The sequence below is a fragment of the Sinocyclocheilus rhinocerous genome, unplaced genomic scaffold, assembly GCF_001515625.1.
Source record: "Sinocyclocheilus rhinocerous isolate Xijiao unplaced genomic scaffold, SAMN03320098_v1.1 scaffold329, whole genome shotgun sequence".
In the NCBI taxonomy this organism is placed as follows: Eukaryota; Metazoa; Chordata; class Actinopteri; order Cypriniformes; family Cyprinidae; genus Sinocyclocheilus; species Sinocyclocheilus rhinocerous.
Genome location: NW_015652820.1, coordinates 377,504 through 403,082, shown reverse-complemented (window position 1 = coordinate 403,082; position 25,579 = coordinate 377,504). Strand labels below are relative to the sequence as shown.

General features: G+C 34.7%; 1 protein-coding gene across 1 annotated transcript; it reads left to right on the top strand.

Annotated features, from left to right (window-relative positions):
* Positions 1-726: 726 nt before the first annotated feature.
* On the top strand, positions 727-17,130 carry LOC107715172 (sodium-dependent phosphate transport protein 2A-like). Its single transcript, XM_016521232.1, has 12 exons — positions 727-740; positions 1,679-1,741; positions 3,143-3,286; positions 4,719-4,862; positions 8,224-8,335; positions 9,421-9,616; positions 9,751-9,846; positions 11,177-11,297; positions 11,979-12,146; positions 12,851-12,967; positions 14,885-15,009; positions 16,463-17,130. The coding sequence occupies exons 2-12, from the start codon at positions 1,687-1,689 to the stop codon at positions 17,039-17,041; spliced, it is 1,857 nt and encodes a 618-aa protein (XP_016376718.1). The 5' UTR covers positions 727-740; positions 1,679-1,686; the 3' UTR covers positions 17,042-17,130.
* Positions 17,131-25,579: the final 8,449 nt, after the last annotated feature.

Here is a 25,579-nt window from a genome sequence, read left to right as displayed (position 1 = left end):
CATGGGCCACAATACAGTACAATGCTTTAGCTAAAATAATCAGAAAAGTCACTGCATGGGTGCACTTTGATTGTGATATAGTTTGATGATGTTCACTGTAATATTTTCCAAATTTGTCATTGGTTAATAGTTCCAGAAACACATATTTTCACCCCAAATTGCTGTTTTGGGCTTGTTGCGATGCTCAAAAGTACAGAGCAATTTGTCCTGAAATTGACACAAAATGTTACTCCTTTCAGGGGAAAAATGTGTAGGCCAATAATAGCAAACTTTTAGAGCCTAAAAGTAAAAACAGACAGTTTAACACAAAATGAAATGATGTATTTGCTTTGACGTCTCACTTCAATTCTAAACCATTGCATCTAACAAGAAACCACCATCTTGACTTTGCAGATTAATCATAGTAAATTAATAGCACCTATGTTGCAAAAATATAGTTTTTTATTTTACTGTACAAATATATAAACATTCAGATCCATTTACTTGCGGTTTTTGTTTTAAGCATCAATAACAGTCGTGATAAATGACAAATGTATCTTGACTCGGAAATGTTCCGAAGTTTTAAAGAATGTTTGTAACCAAAAAGTGTCTGGTCCCCTTTGCCTTCCTAAATAAATAAGTAAATAAATAGTTAATACCTACATATCACATACAATGCAGACGGTCCATCGACTGTTTGGTTACCAATATTCTTCTTTTTTTGGGGGGGGGGATTCATACAAGTTTGGAACTACTTGAGGGTGAGTAAATGATGACAAAATTTTGGGTGATCTGATCCCTTCTAAGACGCTTTTTTTTTTTCGTACAGCTGCATTTGTTGCGATCTGCAATTTTTGCGGAATTTACCCGCTCAACAAACATCCTCTCAGAGCAGCGCAGGAAAGAAACCCAATCTATTCGCCTTATTATAAGTCAGTGAATGATTTCGAAACTGATATTTCACGGTAAAATAAAACTTCCACACAGTTGCTTTAACTAAAACCCAGATTAAATGTGTGTTCCTCCACAGAGAGCCACGAACAGAGAAAGCAGCACCTGTGACGATGTCGCGTCCGCTGAACAAGAACATAATCTGTCATTCACTTTAATTGCTCTGACATTCAAGAACTCCTGCTTTCAGAACCGCATTAGTAGCCTATGTGGTCCTGTGAGAGCGCTTTCCAGACAAGACTGCGTGTTCGACAGTAACCTTGACATAAAAAGCACATTTACCTGTTATTAAAACCGAGCACCTGTGAAACAAAGCTGATGGCTGTGGAGGCATTCAGATGGAAACGCGGCCGTGAGGGACCACACACGGATGTGTTGTCATCTTCACTATCTTGACAAACATTCACTTATTTGAAAGATCGTCAGGAAAAAGCCACTAAGAAATAAATTAAGTAGACAATAATGGATCTGAAATGACAGCAGGTTATGCATTTTGATGTTGTTTGAACAAATACTAGAGTAGTTCACCCAAAACGAACATTTTTATTATGTATTCATCCTAGAGTTGTTCAAAATCTGTATGCTGTAGAAGACTATTATCATTTGCATATTCATTTAAATATGCAAACCATCTGTTGTAACTCTAACCTTTGAATGGGGGGAAAAAACTGAACACCTTATAAGTAGTCAAAGATCAATGTGCAAAAAAATGGAAATGGTTATGAAATATCTTTTGATCTCTACACAGACTGCAACATGTCCTCACGGCCAATCAGAATCACCACTGCAGAGCAAATTATCACCTTCAATGGTAAGATGTCAGAAACATTTAGACATTTATTTTTCAAGATAGAATGTTTATTAAGCATCAAATCAGCATTTCAGAATGATTTCTGAAGGATCATGTGACACTGAAGGCTAAAGTAATGATGCTGAAGATTCAGCTTTGCATCACAGTAACAAATTACATTTTATATTATAAAAATAGAAGAGCGTTATTTTAAATTCCGGTAATTATTTTCAGTTATTTTTTGCTGAATTTTTAATACATTAAAAGCAGACTTTGTTAGCATAAGAAACTTCTTTAAACATATTTAAAAATCTTTACTGGCCCCAAACCTCAAAGGCAAATGTAACATATGTACATATATTACATTTCTGTATATTAAATATATTTTCATATGAAGTAAAAACATGTATGAAATGTATTCAAAATTTGAACAATTTCATATATTAACAAATATGCATGTTTATGTATATACTGTATTTTTGGACATGTAATGTACATGTAAATTCATCCTAAAACCATCAATACATGTTGATATTAGTAGATATACAAGATAGACATACATTTAAAAAAAATAATTACAAAGCCACAAACACAGATATTTTGTGTATATCTTGTTTTAATGAAGTTGCATATATATATACACAGGTGCATCTCAATAAATTAGAATGTCGTGGAAAAGTTAATTTATTTCAGTAATTCAACTCAAATTGTGAAACTCGTGTATTAAATAAATTCAATGCACACAGACTGAAGTAGTTTAAGTCTTTGGTTCTTTTAATTGTGGCATTGAATTTATTTAATACACGAGTTTCACAATTTGAGTTGAATTACTGAAATAAATGAACTTTTCCACGACATTCTAATTTATTGAGATGCACCTGTGTATATATATATATATATATATATATATATATTGTTGACATACTGTAGTGTACAGTATATGGTTGCTACATATAATACCATTTAAATAATCATCATATGGATATTGTTAGAAGAATATGTTTATATAAGTTTTACTATGGGGATATGTTATAAACTTCGCATCTTCATCTACCCAGAGAGTATGCAAAAATTATATATTGCATGATAACATACTGTATATGGCAATATCACTCTTAATATAGACAATTTATTTTAAAGAAGACAGCAAAAGCAGGGGTTTTATGATAAAAGAATAGATGTGTTTGTGTTCGAATTGTATAGGACAACTTCCCAAAGTCCATTGTGTGTCTAAGTCGAATGTCCTGTTTGAATTTTTTAGAACTTTTTAGGCTTTTGCATTCCGGGATGCTTATTTTTAACTCTACAAAGTAACAATGTAAATAAATCAGCTCACATGCACATCGACAACATTGAGACAGGAACATTGTGTAGCTGAAAATGTATTAGACTGTATCTAAAGAGCTTTGCTCTTCTCTTTAGTGCCCACAAAGACCAGCGAGGACAGACGTGGAGAAATGTCTTCACTGTTCATTAGCTTACTGAGGATTCCTCTCCTCTTGCTTTTGCTCTATGGGTTTGTGTGCTCACTGGACATCCTAAGCTCTGCTTTTCAACTGGCTGGAGGTAATTATTAATCCTTAACTGACCTTTACTCCACTTTTAGCATTTTTTAACCACATGTTTTATTCTAGCACATTGGCATTTTACTTGGTTTAAAAATTTCCCTACATTTTTCAGTTTTTTTTTTTTTTGCTTTCTCACTTTATTGTCATGACAGTTAAGCATATTTCTCAGACAAATTCCCAAATTCTTTATCCTTTTCTTTTATTTTGGGGTCAAATGTGATTTGTATTCATGCAATGAAATGGCACTTTGAAAGATTTAAAAAAAAAATTTATTTACTTACATAGGCTATAAATGAATATGACTATTGCACATACACAAATATACAAACATTTATTTTTTTCTGATGAACAACATATAATAAAGATAGTTCAAAGATGAAAGAAATAGACAAAAAAGTGTCTTTTGAAGTGTCTTTTATTTCATTGAATATATAATAGACTGTATGTATATTTACTTACTTTAAATTCCCATTTTCTTCTACTTTTTGTTTTATTTTGGGGTCAAGTGTGATTTGTCTTGAGGTAAAATTATAAAATCTTACAGATTCCAAACATCTGAACCATGAAATGGCAATTTGAAATGTTTGTTTTTTATAGACAAAACATGTCTTTTAGTAAATATATTGTTTGTTTTTATTTCTTATCATAGAATATATAATATATATTTACTTGATATTTTTCTTTAACCTTTCAGCCTTTTCACATTCTTTTTCTTTTATTTTGGGGTCAACTGTGATGTGTTTTCATGCAATTCACAATTTTTTAGTTATTAAAGCTCCTATGTAATCTTTTAAATATGATTAATTACCTGCTTCTCTGTGAAGAGGGTTGTTTGTCATATTTCAAAGACCTTAACACTTATACATGTGAAGAAATGCTGTGTTCTCAAGGTTGTGATCATTGGTTAGGCATTAAGATTTAGTTAATCAATTCTAAATGTATGTTTATGACAAGGAAGAAATGGATTTGCATGATTAGCTTCAGCATGCAGCTCTGTGGTGCATGTCATCTGTACAAAAACAAACCATAATGCGCTTTTAAAGGTTCAGTTCACCCAATGTTTGTTTCATTATTCTATTGTCGTTCCTTGTCAAACCTATTTGAATATTTTTTTTTCTGTGGAACACAAAATATTTTGTTTTGAAGAAGATTCATGTTTTTCTTTCCTACAAACTGAAAGTAAATAGGGACAGATGGAAAAAATGAAATCAAAATAATCAACTGTACATGTCCCTACAGTTTCACTGTGTGCAAAGTTTTGTGTTCCAAGGAAGAATCTGTTCATGCTGGTTTGCAATTACAGTACATGAGGATGAGTGAATGATGACAGAATGTTAATTTTTGGGTGGACTGGTCCCTTTAAGATTATGACGTCAAACCTAGTTCACTAAAATCAATCAAATGTTTCAAATGTTGTGCTCTTTTGTCAGGCAAAGTGGCTGGAGACATTTTCCAGGACAATGCCATCCTATCCAACCCCGTAGCAGGACTCATGGTGGGGATTCTGGTCACGGTTCTGGTCCAGAGCTCCAGTACTTCCACATCCATTATAGTCAGCTTGGTCTCGTCTGGATGTAAGAAACACAACTCATTTTTAGTACAGTCAGATTTCTAGACTAAACCAATAACCTCAGATTAATGTCTTTTCATTATGGCTGTCAACTGATTACATTTAATTAATTGAAGTGCACTATACTATTCAAAATTTTGGGGTTGGAACCTTTTTCAAAGAAATTATAACTGTTATTCATCAAGGATGCATCAAATTGATCAAAAGTGACAGTAAAGACATTAATAATGCTAAAAAGGTTTCTATTTTAAATAAACGCTGATCTTTTGGACTTTCTATTCATCAAAGAATCCTGAAAAAATTTATTACAGCTTCTACAAAAACATTATTTAGCACAACTGTTTTCAACATTATTAATAAGAAATGTTTCTTGAGCTGCAAATCAGCATATTAGAATTATTTCTGAAGGATCACGTGACACTAAAGACTGGAGTAATAATACTGAAAATTCAGCTTTGATCACAGGAACATAAGCATTTATTTTCATGCTACATACATGCGCATATATATACAGTGGGTACGGAAAGTATTCAGACCCCCTTAAATTTTTCACTCTTTGTTATATTGCAGCCATTTGCTAAAATCATTTAAGTTAATTTTTTTTCCTCATTAATGTACACACAGCACCCCATATTGACAGAAAAACACAGAATTGTTGACATTTTTGCAGATTTATCAAAAAAGAAAAACTGAAATATCACATGATCCTAAGTATTCAGACCCTTTGCTCAATATTTAGTAGAAGCACCCTTTTGATCCTGTATGTATATATATATATATATATATGTATGTATGCATGTATGTATATATATATATATATATATATATATATATATATAATTTTTTTACTCAAATGAAAATATATATACTTTTCAATTTTGCTGTGAAACATCCCCAAATTGCCTTCAGAAGTCAATATATTGTTTGTTGTTACTTGCCTACAGTCAGTCTTTCTAAGTTAGATATTGTTTTATGTACTTGTGCAGACAGACGTAAAATAAGAACTTGTGTTTAAAGGCCTTTAAATTATCTTGGCACCTTGCCTTTGAAGCCAGCTTTATTTTAAAAGCCTTTTGACATTAGCTTCACTTTTTATCTGATCCAAAACTTCATGACATTCAAAGTTCCTTTTAAGTTGTCTGTTAACAAAACAGCTGCGACACGTGGTTTTATTCACAGAGATCATCTGTAAAATGGGAAGTCGTGGCCTAATGGTTAGAGAGTCGGACTCGTAACCCAAAGGTTGGTTGGAGTGAATGTACAGTGCCCTCTCCCACCTTCAATACCACGACTGAGGTGCCCTTGAGCAAGGCACCGAACCCCAAACTGCTCCCCGGGCGCCGCAGCAGAAATGGCTGCCCACTGCTCCGGGTGTGTGTTCACGGTGTGTGTGTGTTTACTGCTGTGTGTGTGCACTTTGGATGGGTTAAATGCAGAGCACTAATTCCGAGTATGGGTCGCCATACTTGGCCACATGTCACGTCACTTTCGCTTTTTCACTTAAAACTGTTGTGACTTCAGATACTTTTTTGCGAAATTTAATCCCTGGATGATGCAACCGTGTCCTTTTTATTCCACATTATTTCCAGAAAGCCTTATCTCTAGATCTTGTTCCTGCTTTAATCAAGTGACATCTCTCACGAATGAGCTAATTAGCTTGTGCATATGCAGCGGTGGCCTCAAAGTCTGAGAAGCTTGTGAAGTGTGACTGTCAGAGCTCATTCCAAATAAACATCAGAGTTCAGATGAAATCACAACAGATGCGGCAATTTAATGAGGGAGTTTTGTTTGGGTTAATGAGCTTATGTTTGACACAATAAAGGGTTTTAATATATAGATGCTACCGCGGGGTCCAAAAGTCTGAGACCACAAGCAAAAAAAGCACATGACATTATTCGCTGTGTGAATTTTCAGTGCAACTTTTGCTCAAATTGTTGTGCTGACAATATAATTCATGATCAAATAAATGCGCTAGAAATAGAAATTTACTCACTCTCAGGCCATCCAAGATGTATCTTAATGGGAACAGATTTGGAGAAATTTAGCATTACATCACCTGCTCACCAATGGATCTGAATGGGTGCCGTCAGAATGAGATTCCAAACAGCTGATAAAAACATCACAAAGTAATCCACACGACTCCAGTCCATCAATTAATGTATTGTGAAGTGAAAATCTGCATGTTTGTAAAAAACAAATCCATCAATTTGACGTTTTTAACTTCAAATCATTGCGTTTGGCTAAAATGTGGAATCCATAATCCACAATTTTGATTTCTATGAAAAAGTCTTCTTGTTTGACTCGGGAGATAAATATGCACAGATCAAGCACTGTTTACAATCAAAAACAGTTCTAAATAAATATATTGATGGATTTTGATGTGAGAGGATAACAGGGGATGGAGTTTTTCACTGCAGGAAGCGTTATTATAGATTATGAAATCATATTTTTAGTAGAAGCAATGGTTTAAAGATTAAACATATTAATAATGGATTTGTTTCTTACAAACACACAGCTTTTCACGTCATCAGACGTTAATTGATGGACTGCAGTCATGTGGATTGCTTGTGGATTATTGTGATTTTTTTTATCAACTGTTTGGTCTCTCATTCTGACGGCACCCATTCACTGCAGAGGATCCATTGCTGAGCAAGTGATGTAATGGTAAAATTCTCCAAATCTGTTCCAATGAAGAAACAAATTCATTTGCAGCTTGGATGGCCTGAGAGTAAGTACGTTCTCGGCACATTTTCATTTTTGGGTGAACTATTCTTTAAATTAAAAAAATGCAAAATAGATGCATTTTCACTAGTGGCCTTGACCTTTGAACCCCACAGTATGAGTGTGAATGTAGTAAATAGAGCACAGGTATGTGTAGTTGAATCTGTTAGAGCAGGTGAGTTTCTGAGCCCACAGCAATCAAATCTTGATCTTTTGAAATGGTTTGAAGAGGTCAACCTTGAGTGCAAAGCTCTTTGAATGGGACTCGGCTTTTCTCTGAGTAAATGAATTGAAGCTGATGGATGTCAGGAGTGGGGTGTGTGTCCATTCACGCAATACTCAGTGAGCCTTCAGCTAAAACACGAGCCATGTTTCACTCCAGCTGCAAACCCCAGCAGTGTAAGGAGGAGGAATTACTGATACTAAAATACCCATTCATAGTATCTGAATGGAAATTTGACTTGACTCTAATGCTCGCCTGATTTAAGAGTCAGTGGAAACAAATGAAAAAGAAATGAAGAGGTACAGTATCTGCCGTGAGTGAACAGAAGAGATGAACAATATTTAGTGGTATTTGCTAAAGCATGCATCACTACTGCTATTGCTCATGCTTTACGATCTATGTGATTTATGTGTGTGTGTAGTGCTTGAAGTGAAATCTGCCGTCCCCATCATCATGGGCTCCAACATCGGCACGTCTGTCACCAACACCATCGTCGCCCTGATGCAAGCAGGAGAGAGGAACGAGTTTAAACGGTACCTAATGATTTTCACCATCGCCGTTATCATCACTATTTAATCAAACTGGCATGCAACCTTGCTGTTCACTTAAAGTATCCATGAGTTCATTTCAAAACGCATTCTTAATTTTGGCAGAATTGATTTCTTTAAGTGAACATGAAATCAAAATTGTCTCCATTTACATTGTTAATGCATGTTCTAGGTCTTACTGTGAATAATTTATCAGTGCATGTTATTCCTAAGAAAACAAATTGTCTTGCTAATCTGTTATCAAAATGCAATACCTTTCATTGAAATGACTTTGTCACCTAGCACAATTACTTAAGGTATTAGGTCTTGTTTTCTGAGAAAAAAAAAAAATTAAAATTAAGTCATTTTATACTTAAAACAAGAAAAATCCATTGGGGTAAGAAAAATAAACTTAATTCAAAGGAAAATGAGTTTTATTTTTCTGACTCCATTGGCAGATGTTTGGTCTCGTTTTAAGAATAAAGTCATTAATTACAAGTTTTTCTGAAAACTAGCCTTTATGTATTGTGTAATTTTGCTTCTAAGTAAATGCATCTTGATTTAATATTTTCTAATTATTTATTTGTATTTAATTATTTTTAATTTCTTTATTAAAGTTTCTATTTATTATTATTATTATTATTATTAAAAATAATAATACAAATAGTTTTATCCACTGACCTTCTGCATTCTTGTTCCCTCATGGTGTCTTATTTTTTATTTCTATCTTTCTTTATTTTTACTTTCTTATTTATTTCCATCCGTCCGTCCGTCCGTCCGTTTGTTTGTTTATTTATTTATTTTCAGTTTATTTAATTATTTCTATTTGTTTTTATTTATTTAACTATTTTTTATTTTATTTATTTTATTATTTTATTTCATTTTTATTTGTTATTGGTTAATTGATTGATGTGTATTATTTTGTTTATATTTCTTTCTTTCTTTCTTTCTTGTAATTAAATTTTTAAAAATGATTTCTATTAATTTAATTATTTTATAAATTTTTTTTTCCATCTATAGTGATCATGTGTATTTGTGTTTTCTTTCTTTTTTTTGACCTCTTGTTGATCACCTGTGCTCTCGTTCTCAAGGGCGTTTGCTGGGGCGACGGTCCATGACTGTTTTAACTGGCTGTCGGTGCTGGTTTTGCTGCCGGTGGAGGTGGCGTCTGGTCTGGTGAGTTACCTGGCCAGAGTCACTGTCAGCAGCTTTCAGCTGCACAGCGGACAAGAAGCACCTGAACTACTGAAGACGCTCACCGAACCCTTCACCAAACTCATCATACAGGTGTGTGTGCATGCAATATGTTTTTAGACTCACTCATGTTTCCTTGAGTGTTGAGATCCAGAATATTTTGTGTCAGTACTCGCCCACAGTGACACAGAGAGTGCGATATTGACTGTGGCGTCTCACTCTTCTAGCTGGATAAATCAGTAATAACGGGCATCGCTCTGGGCGACGAGTCCATGAGGAATCACAGCCTCGTGAAAGTCTGGTGCAAGTCCAGCAGCTTTGTGGTAACTTTCTCCTGACACAAACATTTTTCATGCTCCAAATCCGCACATCTCATGAATTTACCCGAACTTTTACCTATAAATTCCCTCATTAACCTGAAGTTTTTTTTCTCTCTATAAAAGATTATGCAAATTAGTTTTATTTTAGCTTGCATCAATTAATTAATAGATGAATGAATGATTGAATGAATGAACAAACAAACAAACAAATACTATAATAATATAAACAGAAGTACAAAATCAAAGTGACAAAATGTTTTAATATTAAATATAAATATAATAATAGTAATATAAATTATGCATAAAGTACAGAATGAAAAAGATGAGAAATGTTTCAATAATAAACATAAATATAAAAAATACATAACATAATAAATTATAAATGCAAAAAACCAAGAGACAAAACAAATGTTTTACTAATAAAAAAAATAAAATAAAATAAAATAAAAAAAAATACTGTAATAATATTATGAATTATTAATAAAATACTAAATGAAACCGACAGAAGAAATGTTTTAATAAATAAATAAATAAATTCTATAATAATATTGCAAATTATAAGTTAAAATACAAAATGAAAAGAGAAATGTTTTGCATCAAAATGAAGCCTATGACCTTTAATATTTGTTTAATTTTCATGACCTTTGAACACGTTCTCATAAAAAAAAAAGTAAATTATCTTATATCTTATCTGATCTTATCTTATTATTTTATTTTCTGTATTCTCATTATTAGAATACAGCAGTCATTTTGTGTTTAATAAATCAGCATGAAATACAAATAACATGATGTTTAAATGCTTCACAATTCATAATTTTTCACAAATAACAATGGGAATTTGGGTGGATAATTTGTTGAACTAACTGTAATGAAATGTCAGGATGAAGAAAAATAAATTTTATTTCCTTTTTTAATAAAAAGTAATTTCAGTTGTTTTCCCTCTGGTTTTGGGGTGAAATGAGACCAGGACATGTTTCTGACAGACAGGTTTTGTGAGCTTCACCCTCGTGCATTTTGCACTCGACTAAATTTCGTAGTCAGTACAACGCTTTATGATGAGTAAAGTAAGGTTTTCCTGGTCAAGTTGTGTTTGGATTGGATCTTCAGGTGCTTACAGACTATTGAGAAAACACATCTCCTCTCCAGATGATCTGCTGTCAGTCGTTCTGCCGCTTGTCATCCGCTCCACATTATCTTGTCAAAGTTCACAATACTGTGCGTCACCTTCTCATGTTTATCCACTCCAACCGACCATATTTCACAAGAAAATACTTAGTCTTTTCTGTTCTGCAGTATAGTTTTCAGGGAAATATTCCTCTTTCTCCCTCTCCAGTCCTCAGTGAATGTGACAGCAGCTGCCGCCCAGAACTGCTCCACTGAACTGCATTGTGGGAAGGATAGTGATCTCACTTGGATCACACAGAATATCAGCTCGCAGATCAACACAGAGAAATGTGAGTGTCATTTAAAATCGAAACGTGTCATTTTTCTTTCTGATTATGTAATTTGGTTCCAGGTGTTCCCCGTTTAGTTCTATTGATCCCAGGTGTGTCCCATTAGTTCCCTTATTACTTAAGCCCTGTGTTGTTTCCTGTCTAGCGTCCGGTATTGCACGTCTAACCCTCCTGCTACGTGTGTGTTCCTGCCTGTTCCATGTGAATCTTGATTTGGATGAATAAAGATGTTCTTTGAGAAATTCTTACGTGCTCCTCGTCTCCTCGTTCCAACACAGTAGCAGCACCGTGACAGTATATGTATTTAGTAGCGATTTATTTTTATTTAAAATTAATTGTATTCTTTTCAATTTATTTGTATTTTTATTTGTTTTGTCTTTCCTTCCTTCCTTCCTGTTTATTTGTATATATGTATTTCTCTTTGTTTTTCATTTCTATCTATTCTTTTTCTGTGTTTATTGTTTTGTTTTTTTTGTACTTTGTATGTTTATTTATTTATTTATTTATACACCGAAAAAATTCATATATTCAGTCATTTATCATGAACAACCTGACCTTCTGGTTACCATTAACCTTGCTTTTGCATGTCCTTATCCCCCTTAATTTGAATGCATCTGTGTCCATTAATGCTTATATTTTGTCTTCATTTTTCCCTCTTGTTCCTCCGTCTGGTTTCCACAGGCCGGCATCTGTTTGTGGACTCGGGTTTGTCAGACCTGGCGGTGGGGCTCATTCTGTTAGCCAGCTCTCTGATGGTGCTGTGCACCTGCCTGCTGCTCATCGTCAAAGTGCTGAACTCTCTCCTCAAAGGTCAAGTTGCAAAGGTCATCGAAGGGGTCATCAACACGGGTGAGCAGCCATGGGCCTGGAGGAGGGAGAGCCAGAGAATGACAAGTCTTTCTGTAATATTTACAGTAGGGGTTACTGTAGGGGTGTAATAGTACACATATTTGTACTGAGAATTTTTGCTGAGATTTTTTTTTTCAATCCTTAAAAATGTTTAATTATTAATACGTTTATTTAAAGACAGAGCCACAGTTTGTTCAGCAAACCACTGTTTAATAAATAAGAAAAAAAAGAAGTAATTTTATGTTTGGTTTTGCCCCGCTGTACCGAGTAACCAAGATACACTACCAATCAAATGTTTTTGAACAGTACAATTTTCAAGTTTTTTTTTTTAAAGAAGTCTCTTCTGCTCACCAAGCCTGCATTTATTTGATCCAAAGTACAGCAAAAACAGTTAACATCTGAAATAGAAATATTTTGTGTCATGTTGTAACAAATGTCTTTATCATCACTAAATAAATAAAAGTAAAAATTCAAATAAATGCAGGCTTGGTGAGCAGAAGAGAATTCCTTAAAAAAACATTGCAAATCTGTTCAAAAACTTTTGACTGGTAGTGTACATATCAAACAGTCATTTTTGTGTACCGTCACACCCCTATTCATTTGTAACTTTTGCCATTTTTTGTTTTGTATAGGCACACAGCCCTATGCTCTTATACTGTACATCAACAGCTGTCTCTTTTGTGTCTATATTTAACTCCATATAGATTTCCCGTACCCTCTCGGCTGGCTGTCAGGATATCTGGCCATGTTGATGGGAGCAGGGATGACCTTTATCATCCAGAGCAGCTCTGTTTTCACCTCGGCTTTGACTCCACTCATAGGTACATCTCTAATGAATGACTTCTTCAACAGATCCTTGGTTTAGAAGTGACCCTGCCGACAAAAGCTCATTGTTGGCATCGCATGAATGAGACGACCAGCAGGCAGCAGCACAAGATTGCTCTGAAACACATTAATAATGCATCCACCCGAGTCCAAAAAGGCTTTTTGTGTATTCATACTGTATGCCAGGAATGTAAAAAATGAGAGTCCAACAGTCAAGTAAACAAAAACCAGCAGAATTTATTGCATTTTTTAGCTAAAACTATAGATCACTGAAATGAAGTTTGAGGCGGCTGTGAAAATCTATCTAGGGTATTGTGTTTTCATGGTTCGATGTGCAAACACTTAAAAAGAAGCTAGAAAATTTTTGCAATAAGTCCCAGGTTCAAACGTTATTATTTTTTTACATGATGCATTACATTTTACGTGCTAATAAAACCATGTGACAATTCAGCTGTTTTGTTTCGCTGTAATTTTGTGTATTCATACTGTATGCCAGGAATGTAAAAAATGAGAGTCCAACAGTCAAGTAAACAAAAACCAGCAGAATTTATTGCATTTTTTAGCTAAAACTATAGATCACTGAAATGAAGTTTGAGGCGGCTGTGAAAATCTATCTAGGGTATTGTGTTTTCATGGTTCGATGTGCAAACACTTAAAAAGAAGCTAGAAAATTTTTGCAATAATTCCCAGGTTCAAACGTTATTTTTTTACATGATGCATTACATTTTACGTGCTAATAAAACCATGTGACAATTCAGCTGTTTTGTTTCGCTCTAAATTAATGAACAGAAATAATCAGCAGTTCTGATTAAACTTAAATTTTTGATGTACACCCTGGTGTTTTCTTCAAATGTAGAGCAAATGTGAGTGTGAACTAGTCGCTAATAGTGCTTTTGGCTCAAATGAGATATTAACTGCACCTCTGTGAAATCAGGCAAAATGATGGTGCTTTCTCGTTCAATTATTTCATCATTAATTTACACCCATTACCTGGAAATGATTCATCAGCTGCCGCATGATTATGATAATTATTAACTTGTCAGCCAATGGGGATCCCTCTGTGTCTTTGAGATTACAGTTACTATGGAGATCATCTTTTATTAAAGCCCCTGAAGAGTTGAAGTGTCACTGGACGTATTATTAATAGTGGAAAGAGGGTTAAAAGATCATCAGCGCTGACAAAGGGACAGAAACCATGTGACCTCACAGCTCGTTCCAGGAGAACATTAACATGTCCCTGTAGCTTTTTGACATTTTTCTGCTGCGTATAAATGTTATAATTATGTGTGTGTGTATATATACAGTATTTAAGATACTGTATACTTTTATTCAGCAACAAAAGTGACAGTAAAGACATTTATAATGTTAAAGAAATTTCTATTTGAAATAAATTCTGTTTTTTTTTTTACTTTCTATTTGTCAAATAATTCTGAAAAAAACGTATAATGGTTTCCACAAAAATATGACGGCGCGCAACTGTTTTCAACCTTGATAATCATAAGATATTTCTTGAGTAGCAAATTAGCATATTAGAATGATGCTGAAAATTCAGCTTTGCATCACAGAAATAAATTACACTTTAAAATATATTCACATAGAAAACAGTTCTTTTAAATTGTAAAAATATATCACATTATTGCTGTTTTTACTGTATTTTTGAAAAACTAAATACAGCCTTAGTAAGCATAAAACACATATTTCGAAAACATTAGAAAATATTATGTTGTCACAAGGGCTGCATCTCATTAACTATGGAGTCCAGTTTCACAAACAGCTGATACCCTATCATCCGTTTTGTAAGTTGGTTTCAAATATCTAGATCTCAAACCAAAAGACAGTTCCATACATGCTTCATATCATTGCTTGGACAAAACGCGTTTTGATTCCTGTATGTCTGTCTCTGACTCCTGCAGGCATTGGCGTGATCAGTCTCAATAGAGCATATCCTTTGACCTTGGGTTCCAACATTGGCACTACCACCACGGCCATCCTTGCAGCTCTCGCCAGCCCCAGAGAGAAGCTTCCAGCTGCATGCCAGGTACGACAATGACACACAGCCATTACTGAGCACTCAGTGGAAATTTCAGTTTTCTAAAATGATTGCACATTATCAAAAATTCAGGGCAAATCTGCTTGCTTTTCCAACTGGATGATGAAGAAAATGTATCTTCTGGACACATGGTATTTTCTTCATTAATGCATTTGTTTACGCATTTTTTAGTGGTTCTTGCTTAGTCATACTGAAGATTTGGGGTTTGTTTAAATCCCTAAACTAAAGTATTGAACTCAGAGCTTAACACGTTCAGCATCATATGTTTATGAATCATGTCATGAATAACTAAAACTGTTTAGCATGTTGAAAAGAGGTGTACTGTTACTTCTCAAGAAAAAGTCTTATAGACTTGCATTGGGTATGTTTACATGCACTAATTATCCTCAATCAGAATGAATCTAATCCAATTTCAGATTCTGAAAGATGTGTTTATATGAACCCTAAATGCAGTGTGATTCACATGTTCATTTACATGTGCACTACATGTATTACAATCGTCTAGTATAATTGTCATTTTTGTCTTGACGCCTAAAAAGAAAGTTAATAAATTTGCAAAAATGTCAACAATTCTGTGTTTTTCTGTCAATATGGGGTGCTGTGTGTACATTAATGAGGAAAAAAAATTAACTTAAATGATTTTAGCAAATGGCTGCAATATAACAAAGAGTGAAAAATTTAAGGGGGTCTGAATACTTTCCGTACCCACTGTATGTCAGAAGAGTTTAAAAAAAAAAAAAAAAAATTTAATAAATATTCAGTCTCATCCACTGACCACTTCGTAAGATATGAGGCATTAATAAACATATGGACATTTGTAAAACAATTCAGTTTGGATAAAAAGCAGTTAAAAAGCTATTTTCTTATTTGGTGTTTTCCATCTAAACATCCTTATATCACTTGAAAAGCAAAATGACATAAGATATTAACTCTTGTTTTCTGAAAAGTTTATGATTCAAATAAGAAAAAAATATCTGCCAATGGGGCAAAAAAAAAAAAAACTAGCTTTCCTTTTTGAATTGTTTTTTTTCTCTCCATTGGCTGATTTTTTTGTTGTTGTTTTAAGCTTAAACTCACTTAATTTTAATACATTTTTTTTCAGAAAACAAGACTTAATGTCTTGCATAATTTGGTTTCTTAAATGTATCTTGATCTAATAATATTTAGATGTTTGTACTGGAAAAAGACAAAAATACTAAGAAAAGGAGTTGCAGTGTACAGAAGACAATAGTTTCATCATCCTGCTGAAATGAGTTCAAGCTTTGTCCTTATCCAATCACTGCGGTCAAATCGATAATGCTATATATTAATATTTAAGCATGTTACAAAAATTTTAAGTACTGAATATTTAAAAACAGACCCAAGCCATATCTAACAGCCCCCACTCACATAAGTGAAAAATCTAGTTTGCTTTATTCTTCTACTCTCATATTCCCTCCAGATTGCTTTGTGCCATTTTTACTTCAATATTTTTGGGATTTTACTGTGGTATCCGGTCCCGCTCACTCGTCTGCCCATCCGTATGGCGTCTGCGCTGGGCGAATGCACTGCCAAGTACCGCTGGTTTGCTGTGCTTTACCTTCTGGTGTGTTTTCTGCTGCTGCCTTGCCTCGTGTTCGGCATCTCTCTGGCCGGATGGCAGGCCATGGTCGGCGTGGGTGCGCCGTTCGCCGCGCTCACCATCTTCATCCTCCTGGTCAACCTGATGCAGTCCCACAGTCCCACGCACCTGCCGAAGACACTGCGCAGCTGGGACTTTCTCCCGCAGTGGATGCACTCTCTCAAACCGCTCGACAAGCTCATTACCAAAACAACGGCGCTGTGCTGCAGCCCGGCTCGACTTAATGACCCAGATGTGGTTGTCGTGACTCCAGACACAACAAACATCAAGCCAGAGTCAAAGAAACAAACCGAACAGTGGTATGACAACCCTGCCCTGTCCCTACCTGAGGAGATTTCCTCAGAGCCAAGAGTGTTTAGACTTCGAGGACTAGAAAGATGCAACAGCACGCCATTGTAGATTTGAAGTCTTTCCAAAATAAACCATCATGGTCTAAATGGCCAGTCTCAGATTTATTCTCTATTCCAAAACCTAGTGAGCTGCTTATGTAGACAGCATTTTTAAGGCAGCATATGCATGAATGCACCAACTAAGATACTGTTTTGGCCCAATTCTAAGACAGCATCCGCATTCACGTAGAAGGCAATCTCATAATGCACTGCAACAAGCTCAATAAGAACAAATCTATCCAAGATGGCAGCCGAATGTAATTAAAAATGGTTTATATGCTAATTTAAATGCTGCATTTATTTGATCAAAATACGGTAAAAACAGTAATATTGTGAAATATTATTACAATTTAAAATATCTGTTTTCTGTCTGAATGTGTTTCAAAATATAATTTATTCCTGTGACGCAAAGCTGAATTTTCAGCATCATTACTCCAGTCTTCAGTGTCACATGATCTTTCAGAAGTCTCTCTGCTGATTTGCTGCTCAAGAAACATTTCTTTCTTCTTCTTTAAAGCGGTTCACTGGGTTTTGGAACAGATGCTTAGTTTTACATCTGGTGCTTATTCAAATTCTAAATGCACTTTTTGAACAAATCAGTCTAATTGTATTCACCATAATATTTTCACAATAGGTTCAGAGAATTATATCTCGAGGCCATTGTGCCTCTGAGGAATCTGGGTGAACATTTTGTTGTTTTGTCCTGCAGTCATGCATGAATGTTTATTATCTGCAGCGCTATGTAAATCTCGCTGAATAAGCGGTTTGAAAGTCTGCATTGACAGACGGGATCTGTATGGCACAAACATAACTCAGGGCCATCCCATCATGCCTTGTGTTATTAAATATACAGATATTAAAATGCAAATGGTTTGCTTTTTAATTTCCTTGCATAATGTCAATGAGAGAATGGACCACATGGAGTATAATTGGAAAATAGTTTGTTTTAATTAAGTATTAAACCTTCTCCAGTGTTTTGCATTAAAGTTCATTTTAAAGCATATATTTGCTCTACTTTCAGAATGTAAAAATTGCAAGAAAAGTGTTTTGATTTACGGAGTAGTATCCAACAAGAAACACTAAAGACTCATCAAGTATTTCTTCATAAAGTCAAAAACACATCATTATAGATAAATGATCAGGAACAGACCTGATAAAGATATTCAAGCATGCATGTTATTTTGTGGTGTAAACGTTCTTCTACCACAGCAGGGTACTATTTGACATATTTGTTGTTGTATAATGCATTCTGTTTCTCATGCTATTTTTAAAGGTAGTATGCGGTATATGTACATTGTGCAGTATTCAGTAAGCTCCATTCTGAAAACCAGATAGTGACGTAAATTCCCAGGTAGTGCCTCATGCTAGGGTCGGTGTGACAGGCTGAACGCTAATTATCTGGAGACTGTGGAGATGACATTTCAGATGTTTTTATAGGCACATTGACTCACAGAAATGAACACAAACACACACATTGACTGCCATTGAGATGAATGGGAATGCTAATGGATAGCGCTCTCCGGGTGTCATGGACTTCCTTTGCTGATACTGCAGTTAATAGTTGGGTGTGTAAAAATCTCATTTAAATAGTTGCACGGTAGTGCCAGAAGGTGTGGAACATGCAGACCACATTAAGGAAATTTGAGGGCAGAGGGCAAGTTTTTTTAATTTAAATGATGGGCTTTGCCTTAATATACAACTTCAAACTAATTTTATGGTCTTTTATGCTTTTCTGGTGCTTGATAATCATTACCTTCATTTCACTTTCAGACGTAAAAGAGCAGTCAGTTAAATAACTTTATTAGAAAATTATACTGCATGTAGTTTGCACAACATGAAGCTTGGTTTACCTGTATTTATAGGAATAGTTCGCCTAAAAAAGAAAATTAGATGAAAATGTACTCACCCTCAGGCCACTCAAGATGTAGATGAGTTTGTTTCTTCATCAGAAAAGATTTGAAGAAATTTAGCATTACATCACTTGCTCACCAATGGATCCTCTGCAGTGAATGGGTGCCGTCGGAACGAGAGTCCAAACAGCTGATAAAAACATCACAATAATCCAAAAGTAATCCACACGACTCCAGTCCATCAGTTAATGTCTTGTAAAACGAAAAGCTCTGTGTTTGTAAAAAAACAAACAAATCAATCAAGACATTTTAACTTTAAACTGTCACTTCCATCTAAAATATAAGTCCATAATCCATAATATTGTGTCCTCCAATGAAAAAGTCCATCCAAATGTCCTCTCACATCAAAATCCACCCACATATTTGTTTAGAACTGTTTTTGCTTGTACACAGTGCTTAATCTGTGCATATTTCTCTCCTGATTCGTACAAGATGACATTTTCACTGGAGAAAGCAACATTGCATAGGTACTCATAATTAACCAACGGTTTAAAGTAAAAACACCTTAATGATGGATTTGTTTCTTATTGTAATGTTTTTATCAACTGTTTGGACTCTCATTCTGATGGCACCCATTCACTGCAAAGGATCCATTGGTGAGCAAGTGATGTAATGCTGTAGAAACAAACTTATCTACATCTTGGATGGACTGGGGGTGAGTACATTTTCAGCTAATTTTTATTTTTGGGTGAATTATTCCTTTAAATATCCATGGGTCTGTTCTTAGGACGCAAATCCAACTCAAACATTTTCGATGTAAAATTATTGTTGAATCCACATCCAGGCTTAATCTGTGATCATAAATGGGGTCTGAACAAAGGGTCTTTTATGTCTTCGGTCAGGGAGTCAAAGAGCTTATTTAAACCAAATGTTAGAGGGTTTTTCTTGGGAACAACACATAGAGGCTGTGTTGAGGCTGTATTATGTGTTCATAGAAGTGAATGGAAGATTAAGTAGTATATGTGAAGGACGTAACAGCATTTTAATTAATTGTCTGCTTGCCCAGGTCTTATAATGCGAGTAATGTGACTTCTAGGTATGCGAATGAAAGCTCAAGATAGACTTCTGCCAAATGCAATGGAAGTAATCAAGGTGAGAATGTACTAAATGATAGAAGTCTTTTCAGAGAGGATGAATTTGTGGGATTTTTTACATTTCTAGGTAATTGGTCACAGACCTTTGCTTATTAGATTATTATCTTTCCAAGTGAATCTCAAACAGCGATAAGTCCTTGAACAAGCTGTAAGAGTCTCGAGCATCTCTTGGTGTCTGACTTTGCGATTCGCAGTCTTTTCATGGAAAGATCGGAGATAAATTCCTGAGAGTGTTTCTGCTCGCCGCAACAGCTCTGATGATAAAAACTCAGAAGCCGTAATAGAAAAACAAGTTTCTGATGGATCCCATAGAAACGTCTCTGAAGAAAAACACAGCTGTTATCCTAAGATTACCTAAATGTATAAATGGGCAGAAAAGCCAAACAGACTCAAGGATATTTTGAATACTTATATTTCACATACTGAAGACATTGTACATGTTGAAGATGCATTTTTAGAGCTCACAAGAGACTCTAATATATATATATATATATATTTGGCAGTTATATCATTTAGTTCAATTATATACATAACATTTTCTTCATGAATAATGCATAATGTTAAAACATAAGAAAATAAAATACATGCACAGTATGTTTTTGGCAGATGCTTTCATCCAAAGCGATTTACAGTGCATTCAGACTATATTATTTGATCTGTGTGACCTTGTTGTAGCTATAGCCAGACCAAAAACTTTTACCTTCAATTACCCTGTAATGGATGGCTGTGGACAAGCACATTATTTGAAAGGTAGTGATGTTTAATGCAGCATTTTTAACAGGGATGCCATAAAACACACTCACATCTCTTCGCCAATGAGTGCTACTTTTGCCTCATAAATGTTCAGAGGGTTATGTAATCAGTGTTGCACTGAAATCATCTTTCCATACATCTAGTAAGAGAGGACAGGTGTTGTCTAACTACACACACACTGCTGCAGCGTTCAGGCTCTGTTTCAAACCGAATAAGCTGTCTGCGTAGAGCCATTAAAGCCATGGCTTGTAGTCCATGTGTTGTAGCTTGAAGGTCATCTTTATGCCAGTGTATTCCTACTGTAAATGTTCACAAGCTTTTAGCTGATCTTTGATGACTCATCTTGCACTACACAGATTTTTGACCAATCAGATGCTCTCTAGAATAAGAATCTCCCTCCAACAAATACAACCTGCAACCAACTGGCAAATAGCAAATCATGTTATATGGTTATTATACAAATCATGTTATTTAATGAATTTGATTTGTCCTTCCCAAACTTCCTGTTTCAAAAGGAAACAAGAAAAACAGGAAAAAAAACTGCACTTGTTGACCAGTTTAGGAATGTTTCGGTCACTAAAATGTAGATAAAAGGTATGTGGCCAAATTCGCTTTAAGTCAGCATCAGCATCATTATCAGCATCAGATAATTCACAGACAATGCCAAAAAAAAAAAAGATACCAAAAAGCAATTATTATAATAGTTCAGTGTAGATAAAAGGCCCTTTCCCCCCGATACTTAGGTGCTGAGCATGGACTTACTGTAAAATATATTAGAAAAAATATATAAAATACAAAAGTTCTATGTACTGTATGTATGAGTGTGTCTCTTTCGCTCACAAAACCCACGTTTATTTGATTAAAAATAATCCATTGCATTAATGCATTTAACACGGCTGCTGTATATTTAATGTTGTATATTTAGTGAACATTTCAATTCAAAATATTTTACACAAACTTTCATTGTTAAAAATAATTCATATTCACCTTCCAGACTTCACTTCCAAAATATTCAGTCTTTTTAAAAATACAACCTATAATATTCATCAGACAAAGTTTTTACATATTCGCTTCCACAAATTCAATGGTTCAAATTGGGCAGAATATTCAACATGGCACATCCAGGAACTGCAGGAATAGCACAAGAGTACCAATGCATAATCTCCATTTGCTGCATAGAAAGCAGTTATTGTATTTTGTTTATAAAATGTTACTATTTTTTAGTTTAGTTTTTAGTTGGCTGAATTTTCAGCATCATTACATGTCACATGATCCTTCAGAAATCATTCTAATATGCTGATTTGCTGCTCAAGAAACATTTCTTATCATCATCAATGTTAAAAACATTTGTGCTGCTTATTATTTTTGTGAAAACCACAATACATTTTACTTCAGGATTCATTGGTGAAGACGAGGAGAAAGTTAAAAAAATAGCATTTATTGGAAATAAACACTTGAAGCATTATGTAGCCCACTTGTAGCCTTTACTGTCATTTTTAATCAATGTAACGCATCCTTACTGAATACAAGTATTCATTTCTTTCAAAATCAAACAAAAACCAGTAGTATAAATAACATATTTGTATGACGTGTTGACATTCTTCTCACAGAGCGTTCTGAATTGGTCATTTTCAAGGTTCTATTTCTGTTAGAATGCTGCTTTAGAAGACAGCTGCCTAAATAGACAACAGACATCATGACAGCTTGCTAGGTTTTGGTACAGAGCCTATACAGAAACTCTGAGTTACATAACAGAGGGAAATGAGGCAAAGTTGCATGCAGGCCTTTAAATGATGCAACGTTCTCTGTTCCTCTTCCTCACCATCACTCATTCTAATGAACACGCTGCTTGTGATTGCACACAACTCCACGCAAAAGCATATGTGCATACTAACCAGTCCTCACTGTGAAGACTGTAAATTCGATTACACTTCTAAACAAGAACATAGAAATGAGCACCTGGAGGAACAAATTCGAAATATTTATCAGCCACTGGGCTGTATGTCACGGATGAGTGTGCATGTGAAATTTATCCAGAGAATAAACCACCATATTTGATATTTTTTGTAGGCTTACCAGGATAAGGCAATCTGAATTCTGATAATTTTTATGGGTATTCAGTCATTCAGAATGTTTTTGCGCTGCTTTCAATCTTACAAAAGCAAGTTCATACCTGTCGTCATGCCATACGCTCTCTCTGTCATTTAGATTCAGTTTGTAGGTGCTGCTACTGCGTGTGAAGTTCTGTTTTGTGCATCTGGGCTGTCCGTGTCGTGCCAGCAGGTCACGGCTGAGTGTGGAAACAGCTCTGCTGGATACCAACCTGTGCTTTTTCCCCCAAACCACAAAAATAGAGACAGTTTAGAAGATAGAGACCGAGTTGGGTAAATTTGGACTTATTTTGATGCACGTTATTTATGTTTTTCTAAAGATTTGCAAAGACGTGTAGTGAAAAACAAACAGTTATTAAGGGAATTAATGAAAAGAATAGTTCAAGCAAAAAATGAAAATTTGCTGAAAATGTACTCACCTTCAGTTGATCTAAGATATAGATGAGTTTTGAGAAATGATGAGAAATTTAGCATTACATCACTTGCTCACCAATGGATCCTCTGCAGTGAATGGGTGCCGTCAGAATGAGAGTCCAAAACAGCTGATAAAAACATCACAATAATCCTCAAGAAATCCACACCAATCCAGTCCATCAATGAACATCATATGAAGCAAAGAGTTGCATGTTTGAAAGAAATAAATGCTTGTTTTATTTAAGTCATGCATGGCCACGTTTGCTGAAGCTGCTTGATTGAGCTAAACATTAAATCAACAGTTCCTCAACTTTGTGAGACATAAGTAGCTTCATCCCTACATAACTTACCCAAAATACATGTTCTTGGCAGGATTTTTAAATAATTTATGTGCTTCAGGAACTATTAAGTACATCTCAGCAGGCTAATCAGAGATAATTTTTTGTGGTTTAGCTAATCATAGTTGAGGTTTGGTTCTGTTTGCATGCTTTTTTTTTTTTTTTTTTAAGAGTTGACCCATTAAATTGTGCCGTTCTCATCCAATATCTCTGAACCTAAAAACTTGATGCATGCCAATAAACTTGCATAGAGATGTTGTGCAAGCGCTCATGAATCAGCTCACAGTCTCAGACTTGTTCAAGGCTACTCAGGACTAAAAAAAAAATACATCTTTAGTTCTGTTATTTGGGAAATTAGTGTTATTTTAGGGGCATTTTGCTCTCTTTTGCATGTGAACTTGACCAGTTTGACACCATTTGTGAATGTAAGTCGTGTTATTATGCATTTATTTGTTTATGATGTCAGTGACTTTAAACACATTTGGAATATGGTATCACTGTGCAATAATAACCATGTGCTGTGGTTTCAGACTGAGTTCAATATTTTGACACATATGTCCTTCACATCTTATTTCCTCAGTTTGTTCACTCTTGGAGTGAAAAGGTTTTCAGCTCAAAGCCAATAAACATTCTGGACAGCCTGAACAGTTTGTTCTTGAGATGTTTTTGGTCTTGTGTTACTAACCTTTTGTATTTTGAACAACTGTTTTATATGACTATTGTACGATAGTGCTCTGTGTTTGCAAACACAAGCTTGTGTGTATGTTTATTTGTCTGTGTTTGTATATGCCTGGATTCAGCATTGAAACAGTCATTTAATACAGTGGAAGCGTCAGAGTCATTATTCAAAATAAAGTAAATTATTCTGTTTGCACGCAGCAAAATTAACAAATAGACTTCTGCATTTTGTGATGTGCACTGGTTGACTGTGTTACTCACCACCAGTGCTAGGCTGTTGTGGCTAGTTGCCAGAACGTTGCTATGCAAGGTGTTCTTGCCAAGGTGTTCTGAGTGGTTTTTTAAAATGTTGCTAGGTTGTTCTGGGCAGTTGGTAGGAAGCTGTTTACAAGCTCAAGTCTCTATTATCTCTAAATAGTGATGACAACAATATGGCATACTATTATTGAATAATAACATACTATTACTTTACATACTTTACATCTCACAATTCTGAGTTTACGTCTCAATTCCAATCTCACAATTCCATGTTTACATTTCACAATTCCGAGTTTACATTTCACAATTCTTAGTATACGTCCCAATCCTAATCTCACAATTCCAAGTTTACATTTCACAATTCTGAGTTTTCATCTCACAATTCCAAGTTTGTCTAAATCCCAATCTCACAATTCCAAGTTCACAATCTCACAATTCTGATCTCACAATTCTGAGTTTACATGTCACAATTCCGAGTTTACGTCTCAGTCCCAATCACACAATTCCGAGTTTACATTTCACAATTCCGATCTCACAATTCCGAGTTTACGTCTCAATCCCAATCACACAATTCCGAGTTTACATTTCACAATTCCGATCTCACAATTCTGAGTTTACATTTCACAATTATGAGTTTACATCTCACAATTCCGAGTTTACATATCACAATACTCACAATTCTGTTTTTTTGTTTGTTTCTGCAACAGAATATAAAAAATAAATTACAATGTTGTATTTCACAATCCAGATTTTTTTTCTCAGAATTGCAAGTTTATTTCCCACAATTATGAATTTATATCTTGCAATTCTGATTTGTTTTTTCTCAGAATTGCCAAACAATGTCTGAATCGTGAGATTAAAATGTTGCAATTTCTAAAATGTATTTATTTTGTTCTGTAGCAGAAACAGGCTTCCATAATTCTGAAGAACAGTGAGACAAACAAGAGAAACATGAACAACTATAAAAAAAAGTTTTACAATACATCCAGGCA

What these genes read in the sequence shown, in the direction of transcription:
- LOC107715172 (XM_016521232.1), top strand. Translation starts at nt 1,687, where the DNA reads ATGTCCTCACGGCCAATCAGAATCACCACTGCAGAGCAAATTATCACC. An exon ending in GAGAGGAACGAGTTTAAACG is followed by an intron (nt 8,336 to 9,420) that starts GTACCTAATGAT and finishes CTCGTTCTCAAG; the next exon opens with GGCGTTTGCTGGGGCGACGG. An exon ending in AGCTTCCAGCTGCATGCCAG is followed by an intron (nt 15,010 to 16,462) that starts GTACGACAATGA and finishes TATTCCCTCCAG; the next exon opens with ATTGCTTTGTGCCATTTTTA.